Source organism: Trypanosoma cruzi, genomic scaffold, assembly GCF_000209065.1.
Source record: "Trypanosoma cruzi strain CL Brener 1047053517145 genomic scaffold, whole genome shotgun sequence".
Classification (NCBI taxonomy): domain Eukaryota; phylum Euglenozoa; class Kinetoplastea; order Trypanosomatida; family Trypanosomatidae; genus Trypanosoma; species Trypanosoma cruzi.
The window spans coordinates 15,741-36,871 of record NW_001849571.1 but is presented as its reverse complement, the minus strand read 5'-3'; the positions used below and the strand labels follow the sequence as shown (position 1 = coordinate 36,871).

General features: G+C 57.8%; 2 protein-coding genes and 1 pseudogene across 2 annotated transcripts, besides 10 other annotated features; all 3 read left to right on the top strand.

The window, feature by feature from the left end:
* Nucleotides 1-7,321: part of a sequence feature (areas not merged during assembly with more than two copies in the genome that could not be assigned to a particular haplotype) that runs on past the window's edge.
* Nucleotides 509-3,517, top strand: Tc00.1047053506961.90 (retrotransposon hot spot (RHS) protein, putative; the record flags this gene model as incomplete). The annotated part of the gene is made up of 1 exon (XM_813300.1): nt 509-3,517. One exon carries the CDS (start codon nt 509-511, stop codon nt 3,515-3,517), a length of 3,009 nt encoding a protein of 1,002 aa, XP_818393.1.
* On the top strand, nt 4,849-7,233 carry Tc00.1047053506961.70 (annotated as a pseudogene).
* Nucleotides 7,322-7,437: a sequence feature (haploid, Esmeraldo-like haplotype).
* Nucleotides 7,438-9,950: a sequence feature (heterozygous, Esmeraldo-like haplotype).
* Nucleotides 7,450-7,534: a sequence feature (A-rich).
* Nucleotides 7,726-7,769: a microsatellite.
* Nucleotides 7,847-7,880: a sequence feature (AT_rich).
* Nucleotides 9,951-20,447: a sequence feature (areas not merged during assembly with more than two copies in the genome that could not be assigned to a particular haplotype).
* Tc00.1047053506961.50 (dispersed gene family protein 1 (DGF-1), putative) lies at nt 10,088-20,494 on the top strand (the record flags this gene model as incomplete). Its single annotated transcript, XM_813299.1, has 1 exon — nt 10,088-20,494. The coding sequence occupies one exon, from the start codon at nt 10,088-10,090 to the stop codon at nt 20,492-20,494; it is 10,407 nt and encodes a 3,468-aa protein (XP_818392.1).
* Nucleotides 14,951-15,013: a microsatellite.
* Nucleotides 20,448-20,692: a sequence feature (heterozygous, Esmeraldo-like haplotype).
* Nucleotides 20,693-21,131: part of a sequence feature (areas merged during assembly that could not be assigned to a particular haplotype. This can correspond to areas where the two haplotypes were merged or to regions with more than two copies in the genome that were merged during assembly.) that runs on past the window's edge.

Here is a 21,131-nt window from a genome sequence, read left to right as displayed (position 1 = left end):
GCGGCGGACCAAACGTTCTTACGGGCGTGTGGTGGAGTCGCGTTCTTGTTTGGGGAAAAAGCCTTCCGCAGGCATCATGATACTGCCGTCTGTGCTACAAGAGGCAGTGGGGTATTTCCTGGGATTTATTGGTGGGGTGGCACCGCACCCATGCCGTGTGGTTGATTTGCGTTCCGCAATGCACGGTGATGGGTATGTGCGGTGACAACTTCCTCCAGTGAAGCGGCACGAGCAGCACGGGGAGCGGAACGGAGGAGTGGTGGCTGCGTGCTTCCAAGTGATACGTGAGTGGCGAATGCAATATGAAAGGCAGAGTCACGGCACTCTTTTGCCATGCACACCGCAAATATTTTCCATAAAGCATGCAAATTGTACTCTTTTCTGTTGTGTGGGGGATTACCGTGATGCATCGCTGTTGTGGCGTGTATGATTTGTGCTCCCTGCATGTGTCCGCTGCCTTACCGAATTCTCTTCCCACTTGCTTCTGTGTGTGTTTGTTAAGGCCGATATGCACGCGCGCATCTATTCTTGTGGAGTGTGTGCGGTGTCGGCGGTGCCACAGGGGTGCGGGACCGTGGCGAGCGGAATGCGTGGGCGAACCCTCCGTGCTCACCACGTTGCTGTTATCGTTTGCTCTCACCAACACTGTGCTGGGTGGTTGGCACCCACTTGCCGTCGTTGTGGTGGTCCTCGTGCATTTGGTGTGCCGTCACACTGTGTGGATGAGTCTCTTGCTGTGGCCGCGAGCCATGACTGTGCCTATTTTCTTTCTTATTCCTCTCTCGTTTGTTGGCCAGTATTCAGCCTTAACTCAATCCAACCAATAAAGCAAGGTGAAACAATGCCTGGAAATCAAGCGTCTGCTGTGCCGCAGGGAGATGGTCAGAGGAGAGCGAGGCCGGAGTCTGAGGGTGAGAGAGATCAACCCGATGCGACACGCATAAGAGCGGAGGAAGTGCGGCAACCGCAGTGGACACTTTTGAGTCGGGTGGAAGATGTACTGCTGGAGGGGAGCACTAACAGGAACAACATGAAGCTGAATGATTTTCTTCGGAATCAAGTTGGCGGCAGGGCGGCCGTTGATGAAATCCACAATGTGACGATGGATGCGTTTGTTCAGGATCCGGATGATTACGTACAAGACCAGCGGCTTCTTGAAGTGATTCTTAACTTAACTGCGTACCAAGAGCTGGAGGCCATTTATGAACTTCATTGCGAGTGTGTGTACTTTCTCTGGCAGTGGAACATCTATGAAAGAAAGGATACGGTCACTCCTTTTGCAAGGGGAAAACTAAACGCAGCTCTTTCTCAGGTGCTGAAAGAAGAGAGGCGTGAGGCAGGAGAAAGGGCAGCGCGGGAACAACAAGTAGGATTTGCCCTAACTACCACGATCAAAGATGTGCTATTTAGAGGAAGAGTTCGCGTCATGGACATACAATTGAATGATTTTCTTGTGATGGAGTTGGACGGCATGGGCATTTTTCCCGCCAATCGGAATGTCTTGCTGAAGGAGTTTGTAAAGGATTCTACGAGGTATATTCGCGGTGCGTTTTTACTGCGCGATATAAAGGCATCCGATCGTTACAAGGGGATGGAGAGGGCTGTGAGGGAGGAAATGGATATGGAAGAAGATGCAGACAACCTTCACAAAAAAGGTGTGGACAATCTACTGAAGTGGTCATTAGCTGCTGAGGAGGTAAAAAGAAGTGTTAATGAAGTCACTAAACAGTTTTTGGATGCAGCCTTCATTGAATTGATGAGCTCAATGACGATGAGTGCAGCGATGAAACTGGAGGGAAACTACGAGTCTGTGTACAATGCGAGGTGGCACCATGTGGTGGAAGTCCCTGACGGCGAGGGGACGGGAATGGAGGTGAGGGAGGGGGAACCACCGCAGCCATGGACGTACAAGGCAGTTGGCCAAACTCTCGAAAGGGATGACGGTGTGGAGCAATCCGGTGCACCGCGTCTCAGGCTGATGGTGCTCGCCTCGGACAAGGGATGGCCGTGCTCGTGGAATCTGAAGGGGGCGGAATCCACTCGTGACTGCCATGTGAACTGTGAGGTGGAGCGAGTGTGGCAGATCGTCAAGGGCGATCTAACCGAGTGGTTCAGCACTGACGGTGGGACTGACTTTACGCCTAGGCGACGTGTGTTGATTGGGACGCCCGGGATCGGGAAGTCGATGAATGCCGGCTCGTACCTCCTCTACCAGCTGCTGCACTACGATGCGGAGCAGCTCCCAATGGTTGCGTACGTTATTGGGAGTCAATCATTTCTGTTTGACAAGACCACCAAAACGGTGTCAGTGTACATGGGTGACCCCAGGATTGAGGATGTTGTAGACATTTTTTCTTTGGGTGGGGTGAAGGGGTATATTATCTACGATGCGGCATTGGCATGTCGTCAAACGCCTGCTTGTTTGCCTTGCAAGGGATGGGGCATGATTGTGGTGACACCACCAGAAAAAAGCGAATATGAATGGTGGGCAAAAAAAATGGATGCTACTGCAATCGTAACGAATTGTCCCGAAGAAAACGATGTGAGGGCAATGTGCATTTGGACGAAGCGCAATCGACCCCTGCAGGAGCAGGCGGAATACTGGAAGGAGGTGAGAGGTCGCATGAATAACGTGGGACCAATTCTCCGCTCCATCTTTGGCAAACAGGCATATGATGACCGCATTAAAGCGTGTCAGCAGGCCGTGGATGGGTCGACCACTTCGAAATTAAAGCGTAATTTGGGTATTGGCTGTTGTTATTCGTCCAATGACAATGACTTGTCTCGAAAGCTTGTGAAGGTTGTCCGAGTACGACGAGGAAACAACATTGAATCGCCTCTGAATTTGCTGGTATCTCCCCACCTTGAACGTGAAACTTTGTCCAGGTTGGAGAATGAAATGAAGCAGTCCGATTTTATTTTCCTTGTTTTGAGGTTCTGGGATTATGTCCCACCATATCTTATTGAAAAGTATGCCGTATCCGCATTTTTGAATGAGGATTTCCTGCGAGCGATAAGACTTAAAATCAAGGAACTGAGGCCAATTGGACGACGTGAGCCACACAGCTGTGTGCTGAAAGAGCACTCAGACACGAGCTTCACCAGAAAGGAGGTTCTACCGCCACCGGAAAGTCTTTCCAATCCGGTTGCTATGGACCACTGGGTGCTGTATGAACCGAAAGTCCAAAACTTTCCGCTGGTGGACGGCTTTTTCTTTGTGGACTCAAATCCAATGACGCTGGTCGGGCTGCGGATGGCTACGGCGGGTGGGCACCACACCACAACCAGCACCGTGAGGCAGTTCACTGAGTGCCTGGCGGCATATTTTAATGGCTGGGAGGAGTTATACCGAGACATGTCGTGGGAGATTATTTATGTGCAGCACGCAGACAGCACGCCGATGACTGAATGGAAGAGATGTGATGTTGTCAATTCCAATAATGTGAGCCGCGCTGAAAACCGAGAGATTGCGGCGTTCTGGAGGGAAGAGGTGCGCCAGTACATAGCAGCAATATAATCCGGAGGATTTAGAATGGGCGAAGCTCTCTGAGGTGGGGAATAACCACCGAAATGGTAAAAATAAATTAGGGAATGAAAGGGGTAGTTTTGATTTTTGGTAAAAAAATATTGTGGGAGTTATATATTCTTGGATACTTTTTTGTTTGCATACGGTGCAGGTGCACCAGCACCAGACGGCAGTATATCGCACAGATTTCAGAACAGTCCAACGCTATCGATCATAACAGTGACAGAAGAAAATTAGGGAGGTAGTGGGGTTGTTTGGTTTCTGGTGAAAAACAATGGGTGATTTTCATATAGTATGTTGATTGTGTGTGCACAAGAGGCGTAATTGGAGAATTGCCTCGGTATGAGGGAATCATTGTGTTTGGCGGTGTCGCAGTGCTACTGCATTTTCCATTTTCTTCTATTGTGCTCTAAGGCCCATCACTAACAGAAGCATCTTTAAGGGATGGACGAAGAATGAGTTCTATTGAGGGAATGGTGTGCTACGTGTGACCGCATGGAGTGAGTGCCGCGTCATGGCTGGATGAGGGCCCGCTTCCGCGTGTGGCTCTTTGGGCGATTGCTTGCTCGGCGTGCGTTGTCTGTTGGCTGCGGGGCTGTGGCCGTATCCCGTTGGTCGTGGGACTGAACTGGAGGCGATGGTGGCGGTGGGTCACTTCTTCTTCTTGTCCATTGGTGTGTGGCTGCTGGCGGTGTTTGCCTTCCTTTTGTGGAGGGCCGAATCCTCTCGCCCGCGGACTGACGGCACTGCGATGGTGTGTTTGTGAGGGCTGGTGTGGAGTCGCCGGCCAGTATGAGGGCCTTGGCGGTGCTTTTCCCGAGACTGGTGTTTGTTCCCTCCGTGTGTTTGTGCTGCTTCTTGCTTTTCCCCTGTCATCTTCTCCTCCTTTGTTACTGCGTGGGGAGTGGCCGCATGCTCACGGGCCATGTTGATCGTGAGTGCGTCTTGACGACATCCATCCATCTCTCTCACTGTGTGTCTGTCTGTCATTCCCTGTTGGGTGTGGCGTGTCGCACCGCGTGAGGGCTGGCCCGCACACACCGACGGCCCGCCGTGACTTGCCGTGTTGCTGCGCTTTTCTGTGTGCGATGGTTCTCCGTGCTGTCCCTTACGGATTGTCTTGTGTCTCGCTCTCTGCGTGGGTGCTCTGCTCCAACCTCCGCTGACGTGTCTGATGCATTGCCGCTGTTGCGGCTGTACTCTCCACTTATTGAACACAGACACGCTAGGAAAGAAGGAAAACAAGCGCTAATCGCTACTGTGAAATTCGAGGGCACTGAAAGGACCAACAGCACACACACACCGCCCACACACATATTTATATGCTCTTACGTGTTGCTGCTGTCATGGCACCCCGCACACACAACCGTCGCCGCGTGACCGGATCCAGCGAAAGGAGGAGGGAAGGAGGAGAGAGTGAGCCGCAGAGGCCCAACATGTCCCGGCATGTGTTTGCCTTCGTGGTGCTGCTGCTTCTCGTCGTGTTGATGTGCTTTGGCAGTGGTGCTGCGCACGCTGAGCAGGCAGGGGCCGCTGTTGATCCTTTCACAGGGACGACGCCGATATCATTTGCTAATTGGAAGGAGTTTAACGAGGCTGGCGGCAAAATCACCTCGCACCGTGTTCCTGGCCTTGTTAAAGTGGGTGATGATGTATTTGCCGTGGCTGAAGCGCAGTGTGGGGAGAAGGATGAAGCCGGCAGCTGTGCTGGGATTGTGTCAAAGCACCTGGATATAAGGGTGACTCAATGGATATTTCGATGTTGGATATGAATTGTTTTTGCACACAAATTGTGGACACTGCCGAGAATAATTTTGGGGCAACAGAAGTGTTGCGGCCAACGACGCTTGTGCTTGGGGACAGTGTTTACATGCTCCTGGGAAACTACAGCCATAAGAAGCCGCAGGATGAAGTTAAGAATGAGCGGGGCCTTTTGCTCGTGAAGGGAACTCTCGCTGATGAGGGTGGAAACAAGAAGAAACTTTTGTGGAATGAGACCTATTTGGTGGAGCCTGAACCCAAAGGAGAATCTCGCTCCTTGACCGAGTTAATTGGCGTTGGAGGATCGGGCGCTGTGATGCGTGACGGCTCGCTTGTGTTTCCCATGCAGGCCAAAGACAACGATGGAACGAGAGTTTTACTGTCTATGCGTCTCCCCAAGTCAGGGAACAAATGGGAGCTTTCATCCGAGACGCCTGGTAACGGCTGCAGGGATCCAACCCTGGTGAAGTGGGAAAAATACGAAGACGACGAAAGACTCTTCATGATGGCTCATTGTGCTGGAGGCCACTATGACGTTTACAAGTCCACTCCGGAAGGAGCCAGCTGGTATCCATCGGATGAGCCAATTACCCGCGTGTGGGGCAACTCACACAATCGAAAGGGGTACGGCGTCCAGAGCGGATCCACCACCGCAATCATTGAGGGAATGGAGGTGATGCTCATCACCGCGCCGGTGTATCCGAAGGACAATAAGGGTGGAAAAGGTCGGCTTCATCTTTGGGTGACGGACACGTCACGTGTGTATGATGTTGGGCCGGTATCTCGTGAAAGTGATGACGCTGCCGCCAGATCTCTGTTTGTGAAAAGTGAGGATGAGCTGATTTTAATGTACGAGAAGAGTAATGGTGACGCGTCATACAGCCTTGTCGCCGTGAGTCTGGGGAAGCAGCTGGAGCGGATAAATTCTGCGGTGAAGACAAGGAAAGAAGTGGACAATGCCTTGGGAGTTCTCACTGAGGGGCTGGTTGCTTTTTTGTCCAGCGCACTGGTTGGGACTGCATGGAGGGACGAGTACCTCGGCGTGAATGCCGCAGTGAGGAGCGGAGTGACCAGCACGGAGAGCGGTGTGACGCTCAAGGGAGCCGGAGCCGGAGTGGCCTGTTGGCGACATGGGGCAGACTGTGCCGTACTACTTTGCGAACTACAACTTCACTCTTTCGGCGACGGTGGCCATCCACAAGGTGCCTGGGGCAGGCAGCAGCTCCCATTCCTTTGATTGGTGCGAGGCTGAACGACAAGGACAGCACGGTGCTCCTTCAGCTCTCGTACACGAGTGAAGGAAATTGGAGCCGCACACTTCACAAGGTGGAGTTTTTGGTGAAGCCGTCTGGTGATGTTGGTAATTGGAAACCAAACACAGCAATTCGAGTGACGGTGCAGAAGATTATTTTGCTGATGAAAGGTTTATGTACGCTAATGGGAGAATAATATACGAGACGGATGACGAGGAAATGGCTCAGCACCGTTATGCTGATCAGTTTGGTTCACACAGGCTCTCACACTTCTTTTTTGGTGCGGGCAATAAAGAAGATGAAGAGAGCAGCCATGTGACGGTGGCTGATGTCCTTCTGCACAACCGCATACTGTGTCGTTATGATCTCAGAGGTCTCAACGCCGGGACAGTCTCTATTCGACATCCGGCTGCCGAAGAACTGAACACCGCGGCGAAATTCACAGCGACGGAGGAAGAAAAGCAGAAGTTCAGACAGCTGGACGTTGCACAGCCGGCTGCTACACTGCAGACGGCCACACAGCTGAAGAATTCCTTGGCAGATGTTGAAGAGGCTCTAATTGCACAGCCGACTGACTCTCAGTCTGTCCGCGTTCTTGCGGGCAGTGAATCGAGTGCTGAGAATGTTACGGACGAATTGAGTCCACGTACTGCCGCCAAAAATAACACTTTCGTTCCAGAAACCAATCACTGAGAATCCGGTGGCAGTATGAGCCTAGACGACTGCCTCGCCCTGATCACCGACGCGAAATTGATCCTGCATGATTTGCGTGGTGACAGCACTGCGTTTGTGTGCGTGTCTCGGGCGTTGCTGCTTTTTCTGGGACTGTGTGCACCTGTGGCATTCTGCTGAGCCGCAGAGTGTGGAATTGCGGCTCCTCACGGAGATTGTGTGCTGCGTTCTCCACAGTCTTTTTTTTTTTTTCGTTTTGTTTTTGGTGTTTCGTTGTAATACTCAGTAATTCTTTTTTTTTTTTTTCCTTTTTCCTTTCTTTAATGTTCGGTTGCTGCACACTGGCATGAGGGGAGTGTTTCCCCCTTTTGTTTGCTTTTGTCGCCCACACGCGGTGCCGGCCCTGCGGCTGCGCGTCCCACGGAATGCACAAAAGGAGGATTGGAAGAAAAGGCCGGATGCCGCATGAAATGTGAGGGATGTTGTGAGGGCTGGTGGAAGAGTACAACCTTTTTTTTTTTTATTCTCATTTTATTTTTTTCATTTTATTTTATTTTTTTGTGGTGCAGGCAGTATGTATACACAACACACGGTCGCCTTATGCTGCCTGGCGCATGAAAAAAAATTCCTGCCGAATTTTTTTTTAAAATTTTTCTTTTATATTTTTTGGGTGTTCTTCTGGACTTTCACCTTTTCTTTTTTCTTTTATTTTGTTAGATCACTGCGGCTTTTTTTGTGTTGTGTTCACTGCCACTGTGTTTCTCCGTGTCCCTTTGAGTGTCCCGCTGCTGGCTGTGCTGTTGACATGTCCCCATTTCTTTTTACTGCTAGAGGCACTGATGGCCAGCGGCGACGATTGTTTGTGTTCGCCTTTGCGAAGGCACGAGGGTGACTCGGGCGCATTGCCCTGGCCTGCTGAGTGCACTCGGAGGGGAGAGCGGATGGTGTGCGCCGCGCCTCGCTGTGCGTGTGTGACGCCACAGCCCGCTGTGAGGCGTAATTTCAATCCGTCGAGGCGGAGGGAAGTAAAGGGCAGCACCGTGGACTTGGATGCGCCCCGTCCCTCTAGTTGCGGCCGTGGGTGTGCTGTGCGCGTGACTCTTTCTTGCGGTGCGACGTGGATGGCGGTGCTTCTGCGTGCGTTTTTGCGGTGGGGTTTTCCTTTACATTTCTTTGCCCTGTTGTGTGTGGGAAAGTTGTGGGAGAGGATGTGTGCGGGGGAGTGAGCGTGGGCGGCTGCCAGCCCCGCCCTGCGCATTGGGGGCTTCCATGCACGTGGCTTTGCTCGACGGCGTTGCACGCCACCCAGGGCGTGGCGAGGAGGAGGATGGACAGGACAGTCCCCTTCCGTGTCCTTCCCTGTGTCGTTGGCAGTGCATACTGAGAGCATAAATTTGAGCGAGTGCGGGATGAAAGGTTTATGCCGCTTTTTGCGTGCTACTCAATCGTCGTCATTGCACGCTGTCGTCACGCTGTCGTCACGGTGCGTTGTGGTGCGGTGCCGTTTGATGAGGGAGGGGCGCGATGCCACGGCTGCTGCTCACCACAACCATTTATTGCCTTTGCAGCGGCATTTTTTTTTTCTCGCACTCGCATAAAATTTTTCTTTGCTTCACGGTGAATTTGTTGTAGGAGCTTTGATATTGTTCCCTGCTTCACGGTGTTTCGCCTTTTGTGTCGGTTGCGGTTCTTCCACGTGATGCCAAGGCGTTTGATGGAGCGTTTATTCTTCTTTTTGAGTCTTGCAGCCGACCTTGTTTGTTTGTGAAGGCTGCGGTGGGACTCTGCGGCTGCGTGCTCGTTGCACGTGTCGCATCTCCTGCTGTTGTTCCCTTGCTGTGTTGGTGAGGGAGGGGGCGAGCGACGGCGTTGGTGGAGTTGTGCCCCAGTTTGAGGAAGAAGGCGCCGACCGCCGCTGACGGTGACGGTCTTTTCTGCAGGTGATCTGACGAGATGACGTTACCGGTGTCACATCCAACCGAGATGGATTTGGGCCGCACCTTCTCTCTTTCCCTTCTCTCTTTCCCTTCTCTCCATCCTTTCAGTCCCCTGCAGACTGACGAGGAACTGCAGGGCAGCGGCGTGATTAAAAACCGGACGTCTATGAGTCAACAGACCGTACAATCGATGTGGACCCTTGTCCCCCGTGTCTGAGTGCCGCCACCGTACTTCTTCGTCCTTCCTTCTTGTGTGTCCCATCTGTGCTTATGGTGCCGCTGTTTGTTGTGCAATCCCGACCCACGTGGGGGAGGAACGACGCCTTGGCTGCTGGCAAACGGCGAATCCCCCACCTTTTTTCCGTGTTACCATTTCATCTTCGGATGCGCTTGATGGCTGGCGGTCGTATCGCTGCCACGCGGGTCTGTCTCGGCTCTTGTGTTTCGTCCACGGCATCGGGATTGCTCTGTGATGCAGCCATTCGGTTGCAGGAGCGGTGCCAGTGGTCATGCTTCTTTTTGCCGGGATCCCGCCACTCTGCACGGCGGTTGTGTGAGGCTGCGCGGGCGGTGGGAGGGCGATGGTTTCACTGGCGTGGTGGCGTCTGCGCGTCTTTGTGCCGGTGGCTGTGCTGTGAAGAGGACTGTCTGTGGCTGGATGCTTCTGTGTGCCGCTGTGTTTGGTTACTGTTGTCTCTGCCTTCTTTTCCTCCGATCAAGCAGATAGAGATAATTAGGATTGATCAGCACAACTATCGTTTCAAGTTATTAGGGATTACTTGCAGTATTAGGATAAGCAGTATTGGGTTAACGATCTGGCGGAATTGTGTCACTGGATTCGCCATCTGTAGAAAGGGATTTGTTGGACAGGAGTTACGGTTGACGGGGCGAGTGCGACACACCACGACAGCCCTGTTGGTACCTGTTTGTGTCGGTAGATGTGGCCTGCGGTGGGTGCGTGTCCGCGCAGCCGACACCGCTCGCGGTGTAGGGCAATTGCGACTTTGCGTGTGGCGCTGCTTGTGGCGTTGGCGTTGGTTGCGGCGGCGGCGTGGATGCCCGCGGTGCATGCGGTGGTGCTGCGACTGCGGGGCGGTACGGTGGACAGAGCCATCACGGTTGGCCGCGCCGTGGACGAGGTGCTGATGGACGGCGTGTACATCACGAACGGCGTGGCTGTGGTGTTCGACGTTGCGGCGATGCTTCCCGGCACACTGCGCATCGAACTGAGGAACTGCGTGTGCGACGGCGGTGCGCAGATCTACGTGCGGGGCTACAGCGGCGAGCCGGCGAGTGACCGGAGCCTGGAGGTGAGCGTGAGCGGGCTGTCCGGGAGCTACTGCTCGCTTGTGTTTGTGCACAACCTGCCGGCACACACGAACGTGACGGTCCGTGACTCGACGATTGTGACGCCGGGACCGTTGCGCTACTCCCAGCTGAGCGGGCTGACGGACGCGGTGGCGTCGCCACTTGTGCTGTACGCGACGTCGCTGTTGCAGTCGCAGCTGCGTGTGAGCAACACTGTGCTGAGGTCGTTGCAGGCGGGCGGGTCGGCGGTGTACGTTGGCGGCGGCATGGACCTGCTGTCGAGCGCGGTGGTGCTTGACGGCGTGTTGCTGGAGGCGTCGGGCGGTCCGACCGCGTCCGCGATGCATGTGGCGTCCTCGTCGCGTCTCAGTCTTTGGAGCCACTCGGTGTTCTCCGTGACGAACGTGTCGGTTTTGAGCAGCGGTGGCGGCATTGTGCTCGGAGAGCGCCTCGCGGTGTTTGATTCGGTGCTGCGCTTTGTGAGCGTCGAGGGGTCTGTTGCGTCTTCGCTGGTGCGCTGCGACGGTGGGACGATCGATGCCGGCGGGTGGCTGGAGCTGCGCGACGTGTGGGCGGTGGGCGAGGCGTCGTCGGTGGCGTCGCTGTCGGGTGTGACGCTGAGCGGCGGCACCGTGTCGATTGCGCGCTGCGCTGCCACTGGCGCTACGCTTGTCTCCGGGCTGGCGATCACGAGCGGCGTCGTGTCGGTGCAGTGCAACCGTGCTGGCGGCCGCGTGCTGCAGAGCAGCGGCGACTACCGCTTGGCCGGCCTGTCCTCCGTGAGTGTGTTGCCGTGCGACGGCTGTGCGGCAGCGCTGACGTGCTTCGATGCGCTGACGGCGTCGTTCACTGACTGTGTGTGCAGCTGCCGTGCCGGCGGCGTGGGCGAGGCGTGCCTGCCGTTCGACGTGCCGCCTGCGAGGGCCGGCGGCGGTGGTGGCGGTGCGCAGGACTGCGTGAGTGGCGTGACGCTGACGGAGTCTGTGACGGTTGGCGGTGGGCGTGCGACGGCGTGCTTCGACTCGGTGGTGTTCAGCGGGTCGATCACTCTGGCGGTGGATCTGCGCTCGATGGACGCTTTTGCTGACGCGCTGAACGTGACGCTGCGCCACTGCGTGCTTGAGGGCGGCGCGCAGCTGCGGATTGGTGGCCTCAGCGAGAGCACGGCGCGCCTGATGCCCCACGCCCTCGTCAACATGACGAATGTGACGTCGCTGGAGGGCACGATCGTGCTGCATGGCGCGATGCCGCTGCACTCGAGTGTGCTGCTGGCGAACTCAACGCTGCGCGCGACGGTTGGCAGGTCGCAGTACGTGCCGACGACACCTGGCTTTGAGGGATTTCGGTACGGCCCCGCGCTTGTCCTGGACGGCGTCCGGCTTTTGTCGACGCGGTTTGTCATGACGCGGTCGACGCTGGGGTGTGGCGGGGGTTCGTGCGCTGCGATACTCGTGGAGCGCGGCCTCGGTGCGAAACTCTCCAGCGTATTCTACATGGACAACTGCGTTTTTATGTCGCGGGCGCACGTGGTGTACGCTCTTGCGTCGGACCTGCGTGTTGGCGGCGGCTCTGTGTTCTCCATACAGAACAGCTCGTGGAGTGCGCCGAGCACTGAATATTACAAAGGCGCGTGTGTGTTTGGGGACGTTGCGGTGGATGGCGGCAGCGTGCTGCAGATCGTGTCCAGCGAGTTCCGTCTTGGCTTTGCCATGCTCATTGCAAACAGGCTGACTGTGACTGACGGCAGCTGGCTGGTGCACCGCAACAACGAGTTTCGCACCGCCTACGTTGTGTACGTGGCCAACAAGAACGGCGTGGCGTTCCGCGATCGGAGTGTGTGGTCGATACTACACAACAACTTCACGTACGGCTCGTACTCGTCATCCATTGCACACATGACAAGCAACTGGCCACCGCCATCCGACGCGCGCCCGACCATCTATGGCGTGTGCAACGAGGCAAAAGGCTCTCCTGTGACGAATTACCAAGATGAGCTCAATATTGGAGCACCCGTGACGGTGTTGGACTGCGGCGCGTGCACCGTGGAGGCCGTGTGCTTCGCTGCGAGGACGAGCAGCATCAGCGGCTGTGAGTGCGTGTGTGCTGCTGGCGGCTACGGTGACACGTGTCTGCCGGCTGCGGTTCCGGACGGCCTTGGGCCGCTTCCGCTCCCCGATGCGAACGACACGGAGGTCCGCTGCGTGCACGGTGGCAGCGTCAGCTCCGCGGACAATCCTGATCCCGGTGTGCGTGGTCTGTGCTTCGTCAACGTGACCTTCACCGCTGCGATCGTGCTGGACCTGTCGTATTTTAACGCGCCACAGCATACACTGAACATCACGCTGCTGCAGTGCGTCCTCATAGGCCTGTCAATCAAGGGGAGTGGTGCGCGCGTGGACGTGAACGTGACGTCTTCGATGCTGGATTCTGGTGCATTGGAGTTTGAGGGCCATTTTGGAGCGAGCTCCCAGATAATGGTGGCGGGCAGTACGCTTGTGACGGTGTCGAGCCACGCCATTTCCTTTAAGGATTTTTACCCCGGGACAAAATCGACGCTGCGGCTACTTGAAAACCGCATCGCGGGGAGTAGGTACGCGGTTTATTTATCCGATGCTGTTGTTGTTGATGCTGGCGGGATCATTGTGAGGGGAAATACGCTGAGTACAATAGAGAATAACGGTGTGGAATCATCTGTTTGCTTTTACGCTGTTGCTGTGAAGAACGGCGGCTACCTTGACGTGGAGAACAACACGATGAGAGCCGTTAATGGCGTTTATCTTTTTGGGGATGCCACCGTGAGCTCCGCGGGGCTGCTGCGAGTGGCGGACTGCAACTTTATTGGCAGCACGAGGTTTTTGAATTCCGCGCTGTTGCACTTTGACGGCTCGGTGACACTCGAGGGTGGCGCGCAGTGGCGTGTGGAGGGCAACGTCGTGGGTGCAGTTTCGGTACTACGTATAGCACATTCTCAGCACAAAATCAAACTGTCGGGCAGCGGCACCACTGTGGCGCTATCAAACAACCGTCAGGTGGGCTCCAGAATGCCTCCATTTATTTTTTTTCTGGCGAGCACGATTGTTGAGTTACCCGCGCGGTTTTTGTTGGGGTGCAACCTGCGGGGCGATGAGGAGGTGTCGTACGACGGTGTGTTTCCGGAGGGCGTGGTGGTGTTCGGGTGTGGCACATGCAACGACGACGCGGCGTGCTACATGCCCGGGACGGAGTCGGTGGACCGCGGCTCGTGCTTGTGCAGCTGCAAGGACGGATGGCACGGCGCTTCGTGTCTTCCCTTCGAGGTGCCCGACACGGTTGTGCTTCCCGTAGCGGAGAGAGCCGTCGATGACGACACGAGCTGCGTGGTTAAACGGACGCTGACGAGCCTCACGCTGAACATGTGGAAGACGCACCACTGCTACGTGGGTGCGACATTCAGCGGCGTGGGTGCTGCGCTGACGTTCTTTCTCAATCGGATGCCGCTGCATCTCCCCATCAACATCACGCTCACCGGGTGCACATTCCGTGAGGGTGCCGCGCTGCAGTTTGTTGGGGGTGTTGCGGCGGCCGAGTCAGCCGGCGTCCTGATCCGCGTGAGCCAGGCGGTGATGCGGTCCTCCGTTGTTGTGTTTGCACTCGCCCTCCCGCAGCACTGTGACATCGCCGTCACAGAGGTTGACGCGGTGCAGTCCTCCGCAGTTCAGCTGCTTGACACTAGGATCAACACGTTGAGCGTTGTGCTGCTGCAGAAAGTCGTGTTGAGTGCTTCTTCGCTGTTGGTGAGCAACGTCAAGGCACATGCATCGAGGTACGGTGGGTTTGGTTTGTATTCTATTGGGACGCTGACGCTGGTGGGTGGCAGCGCACTGTACGTGCGGTACTGCAGCTTCGACGAATACATGCATCTGTTCCACGTAAGTATCCTCAGTGTCCGCAATCACTCTGTTTTTGCGCTGCTCAACAACACGATGTCCTCCGGGACAAGCCTCCTGTATCAGTGCAAAGAATTTAACGTGTCGGATCACAGCGTGTTGCGCGTGGTGGGGAACAGCGGTTCCGTGTCCCATGCCATTTTTGCAGACGACTCGTGGAGCGTCCAGGAGTCAAGCTGGCTGGATTGGCGCGACAACGACGTGGAAGTGGGTGCGATGTTTCACGAATCCGAATCCACTTTTTTTACCATTGACGACAGCAGTGCTGTGACGCTGACGGGCTGCAAGATGGGCTCGACGGGGTTGTTGCAGCCTTTTGTATCGCAGGCTGACGCCGGCTACCGGTTCGTTGCTGGGTGCCTGACGGTCGCGGGACGGGAGGTGACGACGGCGGAAGAACTGGAGCTGAACGGCATCACCGACGTGACGACGGTTGCCGCGTGCGGGGAGTGCACGAAGGAGGGAGACTGCTTTGCTCCGATGACGACGGCGATCAGCGACTGCAAGTGCCGGTGCGCTGCTGGAGGGCACGGCGATGTGTGTGTCCCGGCGCCTGTGCCTGCTGGCCCGCCGCCATCTCCACCGCCGTCACTGCCATCGCCACTACCCACACCGCCGCCGGCACCGCCGATTGGTGAGTGCATCAGCGACATGGTGTACCCCGAGGTGGCGCAGGCTGTGGGCAGCGGGCTGTCGTGGTTGTGCTACCGCAACGTGACGTTCAGCGGGGGTGGCATGAGTCTGACAGTGCTGATAGGGGCGATGACGGGCGACGTGGTGAATGTAACGTTCGATGGATGCACGTGGAGCGACGGTGCCGTGCTGTTGCTGGTGGGCAACGCGTACGCCGCTGTGGAGTCGCTGAAAATCGTCGTCACCGGCAACAATTTCCGCGACGCGCTGCTCAGCCCGAAGGGTGATTTTCCGCCGCACACGAACATTACGATCAGCGGGAACCGCTTTGCGGTCACGAGGCTGATCTCTCGGTCGGGTTTGCGCCTTGACAGCCCGTCGTGTGTTGCGATGAATGAACTGGCGATCACGAACGACTCCGCGGTGGTGCTCAGTGGCAATGTGTTTCAGAGCGTGACGGCATCTTCAGGCGCCATTCATGTCGTTGAATCTGCGCTGAGGGTGTCGTGGCACTCCTTGTTTGCGGTGGTGGGCAACGCGTTTCATATGGGCGGCGGTGACAGTACGCTGATACATCTTGAAGGGTCTAGCCAGTCCTTGTCGCTGAGTGTACTGAACAACTCTGCCGTGGTGATCCGAGGCAATCTTGTGACGAGGCCGGTGAAGTACTTCATTTTTGTTTGTTGGGCCTCACGTGTGGAATCTCTGTCAGCGGTTGTGTTTCAGGGCAATGAAATGCAGGGAAGCTTGGTTGCTTTTTTTTCAAGATTCAGTTTCCAAATTTACTACAACTCCTGGCTGCAGTTGAGCGGCAACCTCTGCCGTGAATCCCCATCATATACCTTTGCTGTTTTGAGACCTACAGTGAATCTCCGCGACTCCACGATGTCAGTGTCCGGCAACCGATTCATGTCCAGCAAGGGAATGACCAAAGCACTGAGGATATTTTTAGAGACGAGCGATCTCACAAACGGAGCGGTTGTGGCTGCGTGCAACACACTGAACGGCGAGGAGAGGGTGGAATACAGCATCCCGTCCGTGTACAATGCCACCATCCTGACCTGCAGCGATCCATGCACCCTCGCGACGTCGTGCTTCCCCGCGTACACGACGACGGCCTTGAGTGATGGCTGTGCCTGCACGTGCGCGGAGGGTGGCCACGGCGATGCGTGCCTGCCCGTTGCTGTCCCCGAGCCACCGAGCACCGACGGCACCGACTTGTGCGTGCGCGACGTGCGTGTGGATGTGGAGCTGAACGCCGGTTTCGGGACGTCGGTGTTGTGCTACGTTGGTGTGACCTTTGCGGCGGACGTCGTGGTGGACGTGGAGTCGATGTCAGGGAGCGTGCGCAACGTGACGCTGGCGAACTGCACGTTTGTGGGTGGAGCGAGCCTGTACGTTGTTGGGTGGCTGTCCGACCCGCCTGCTGGTCAGCGCGCCGATGTGTTGATCAGCGGGCTTGCGTCGTGTTCTGGCGGCGGTGTGCTGGTGGCGAACCGATTTCCGCCTGGCTCGCGCGTCACTGTGGTGGACTCGGTGCTGATTGCAGAGGCACGTGTTGCGTACCGCGGCGCCTACGGCCTTGGCGACGCGTCCGCGTGCCTCGTGGTGCACAGCGTGAATCTGACGGGGAGCGTGCTGACCATTGCACGCACGCACGTGGCGGCTGTGTTCCGCGACGCTGTTGGCGTGTTGGCGGTTGGCGGCGTGGCGCTGTCGTCGCGCGGTGCGCTGTACGTGGACGGGCTGTCGGTGCAGACGGCGCTGGGGCTGTGCGTGGCGGTGGAGGGCGGTGTTGCGGCGAGTGGCGGCTCCGTGGTGGCGTTTGTTGACAGCGACTTCCTGCTGTGCAAGCACGCGGTGTCTGTGCGTGGGGCTGTGAGCGTGTCGGGCTCCATGGTGGCGCTTGTGCGGAGCGACTTTTCGTCGACGGAGGACTACGCGGTTGCGTTTTATTCGACGGTGAGCCTTGCCGGCGGGTCGATGCTGCTGGCGAAGGACAACGTGCACGACGGTGTCTCGAGGGAGATGCTCTACGCGGCTTGCGCCGTGACCGCTGTTGGGAGCACGCTGAGCTTTGTGCGCAACCGTGCGCTGCTGCCGCGGATGCTGTTGGTGAGCCTGTCGCTTGCGTCTGGGGCGCATTTGAGGGTGGCGTGCAACGACGCTGGTGGACGTGTCCTGTCGACGGCGGAGGAGTACGCTGCTGCTGGTTTTGGCGACGCTGGGAGCATCGACGTTGTTGGGTGCGACGCCTGTGACAGGGACACTTACTGCTACGCGCCCGGGACGGCGTCGGCGAGCATGGAGAACGGTGTGTGCGTGTGCGTGTGCGGCAGCGGCGGGTACGGTGAGGCGTGCGTGCCTGTGGGAGCTCCTGCACTTCCGCCTGCTGTGGGCACTGCGTCGAGTGTGTTTGTCCGCGAGGGTGTGACGATGCGGTCGGTGTTCGTTGTGCCTGCCGGCGCGAGCGAGGTGACGCTGCGCCACGTTGTGCTGGACGGCGTGAGTCCGGTTCTCTACGTGCCGTGGATGGCGCGGGACGGCGTGCGGATCGTTGTGCAGAACGTGTCGCTGCTGAACGGCGCCGTGCTGTACGTGATGGGCGGTGGAGCGTTGCGCGGTGCAGGTGCGGCGGGGAGCGACGAGAGCGGGCCGGTGGAGCTGTCCGTGTGCGATGTGGAGGCGCTGAACGGTGCGCTTGTGCTGACCGGCACATTTTCTACGGGGTCCGTGCTGACGGTGACGGACTCCCTGCTGGTTGCCGCGAGCTCGACGCCGCTTGTGTATCTTTCCGGCTCGCGGTCCTCGCCGTACGCACCGGTGCTGGTGCTGTCGGGCCTGCGGCTCGTGCGGTCCGTGCTGGTTGTGTCCGGCGTTGCCCTCGTGACCGTGATGACTGGTGGGCGGACGGTGGTGGTGGACGGCGCGGTGCTGGAGCTTGTCGGTGGCGGTGTCGCGGTGGACGCGGCTGTGGTCGGTGGCGATTATGCGTTGTACGCGAGTGCGCGCGTGGTTGCGTCTGGGGGCGCTGCACTGCGCGTGTCGGGGAACCAGGTGTACGCCGCGCATGGGTTGGTGTTTGACAGCGGGGTGGAGGCTAACGCGTCCGCCGTCGTAGTGAACGACAACGCCGGTGCGCTGACCGATGGCGCGCTGCTGGTGCTGCGGGGGTCGGCGTCGTTTGTGTCCGGGTCGTGGTTGTCGGTGCGCGGCAACAGCATCAGCGGCAGGCTCCTGTCGGTGCCGTCGTACCCGCGCAGTGCGGACCTCGTGCAGAGCACGCTGACGCTCTATGGGAACGTCGGCAGTGGGCCTGTCGTGATGGACGGTAGCGTTGCGTTTGGGGGCGCCGGCCGAAGGTTCGTCGTGGGGTGCCTGACGCTCAACGGGCAGGCGCTGCGGCCGATGGACTACAGGTCCGCCGGCATCATCGGGGAATTCCGCCCCGTGGCGTGTGGCGTGTGCGACGCCGACGTGCGCTGCTTTGCTGCTGCGACGAGGGTGATGTCGGGGTCGTGCGGCTGCCGCTGTGCTGAGGGCGGGTACGGGCGCGACTGCCTGCCGGTGTACCTGCCGCACGTGGGCGGGTGCAACCGCACGTCCGGCATGCCGCTGCTGAGCCACACGGCGACGCTGACGGAGAAGCGCAGCCCGACACCAACGTGGACGGCGACACCGCGCCTGAGCACGGCGCATTACAGTTCGACACAGTACGGGCCGACGGAGACACTGCAGGTGACGGAGACAGTGGCGCTGCCGCCCACGCGTACCCTGACGGCGTCGGTGAGCAGCACGCCGTGGTGGAACGACGTGGCGTGCCCGACGCTTGCCGTGACGACGACGGCGGCTGGAGGAGGCCTGACGCAGAACGACATCCGCGGCGGTGGGAGCGCCGTCCCGACACGGCTGATGGTGGCGCTGCCGCCGCCGTTTCGATGGGCACGCGATCCGCACCTCGGCACGCACCTGAGCCTCGTGCCGGTGTCGACGGCGCAGCCGAGCGGGTTTGGCGGTCCGTGGGGAGCGTTGCTGCGCAACGCGACGTGGGTGCGCAACGCGACGAATCCGTCCACCATCCTGGAGCTGGCTGTGCCCGTGCACCGCGGTTACTTCATTGTTGCTGACGAGACGATAGTCATTCGCTGCGACGCTGTGGCGGTGTCCGGCGGCTGCAAGGGTGTGCTGGTTGGGTCCTTCACGATCAGGTTCGACACGCTGCCCGCCGCTGCCAGAGCCCTCTCGGCAATCACCGGTGTCGTTGCGGCTGTGGCGGCTGTTTCCGTGTTGGTGACCGGCGGGCTGGGCTCCGTTCTGGAGATGCAGGCGCTCGGCTTTTTAGCGAGGATGTCATGCGCCTCGGCGCAGGAGCGTGAAAGCACCGTTGCGCTGCCGTACTTCTTGTCGGTGTTCGCTGCCCTTGACCCGCTGTGGATGGTGGTGGGCAACGCGCTGCTCGCCGCTGTGTTCGGGTGCGTGCACTACGGTGTGACGGCCGCCTTCCAGCGGTGGCGCGGCGTGGACACGGCGAGTGCGTGGGCTGCGATGCGCTTCCCGAGCCTGACGTACGTCGTGGCGCACGCGATGCACCTCGGAATCTTCTTCGGCTCCTTTTTTGCACTGGCGATGCCCGACGCCCGCGTGCAGCACCGCGTGGTTGGAGTCGTTGGCGTGCTGTACGGTGTGGCGTTCCCTGCTGGCGTGTGCTACTTGATTGCTCGCCACGTGGGCGCGAGCTTCACGAAATACTGGCAGTTTTCGAGGAAGCCGCTGCACGAGCGCCTGCTGTACCCCGTCGGGTATTGGCACCCCGCGGCGCAGCAGCGGATGTACGGCGGCATGCTGACGAAAATGAGGGGCAGCTACGTGTACTGGTGCGTGTTCCAGCTGTCGGTGCTGTGTGTGGTGTGCCTGATTGCTGCTGTGCACCCGCCCGTGGGAGGCTGCCACGTCCAGTACTTCTGCATGGCGGCTGTGCTGCTTGCGGGCGCGGGCGTGGTTGCCTTCACGAACATGATGCGCTCGGCCTTCCTGACGGTGATGCGCACGGCGGACTTTGTGCTTTTTGCGACGCTGTGCGTGGTCAGCGCGGCCAACCACCTTGCGCCGAGCGACGGCGGTGCGAGGGTGTACGTGGCGATCGTGCTGCTGCTGACCGCTGTGCTGCTTGCGGTCACTGTGTACAGCGTCGTTGTGTGGTACGCGGAGGACCGCCACTGGCAGGAGCTGCGCGAGCCGCGGCGTGGAGGGCTGGAGGCGCTGCTGCGCGATGACGAGGAGAGCGCCGAAGAGACGCAGAAGCCTCACGACATAACGTCATCTTTGTACGCCTCAGGCACCACCGGCGCGTCGTCGTACCGACCACCTGCACCGCCGTTGCAGCCCATGGCCGGTGACACCCGCTCAGACGCATTGAGCCTGTTCGACCGTGCATCGAGTGTGAGCTGCATAATTGATTGTGCCGCGCAGGAGAAGTAGTGAATTTGTGCTGCTTAACAAAGTTGGCACAGTTTCTACTTGAGTTGGAAATTGTTTGCCCAAACAGTACCTCCACGCGGCGAGGTGTTACGAATCTCCTTGTGGATGCGGCGTAGCGTAGGCACATTTGAAAATGTTTTTACTTCTTATTATTATCGGATGCTTTTTGATTGAGTTGTTGTTTTTGTTGTATCGATTTTGGCGACAACGGATTATCGAGTTATCACGCTATCCCAGGGCGTTTGTGCCACGGGTGTGTGTTGCACGCCCTCCGCTGCAGCGCCCTCTCCGGATGTCGGGGTTATTATTCAGTTTTTTACTCAGTAATGAGGACGTGTTGTCCGACAGTAGCTGTTGTGTGTGTCATAGAATTTATTTGAGAAAACGTTAGGGATGAATAAACGATAACGCCTTTCTGTGGCTTCCACTAAATGAAAGTAGGATGTGTGCGTTGCTGGTCGATGAGGGAGGGCGTGGGGGCCGCTGCTGCTGCGCACCACAGCCACCCATCGGACGTCGCAACGTCATGGTCGCTGTTTTTTCTGTGCATCGTTTCTATTTTTTCCATATTTTTGCAGTGACTCTCTCTCCTGTTCCACGATGACTGTGTGGGAGGGCATGCCTGTCGCTTTTTATG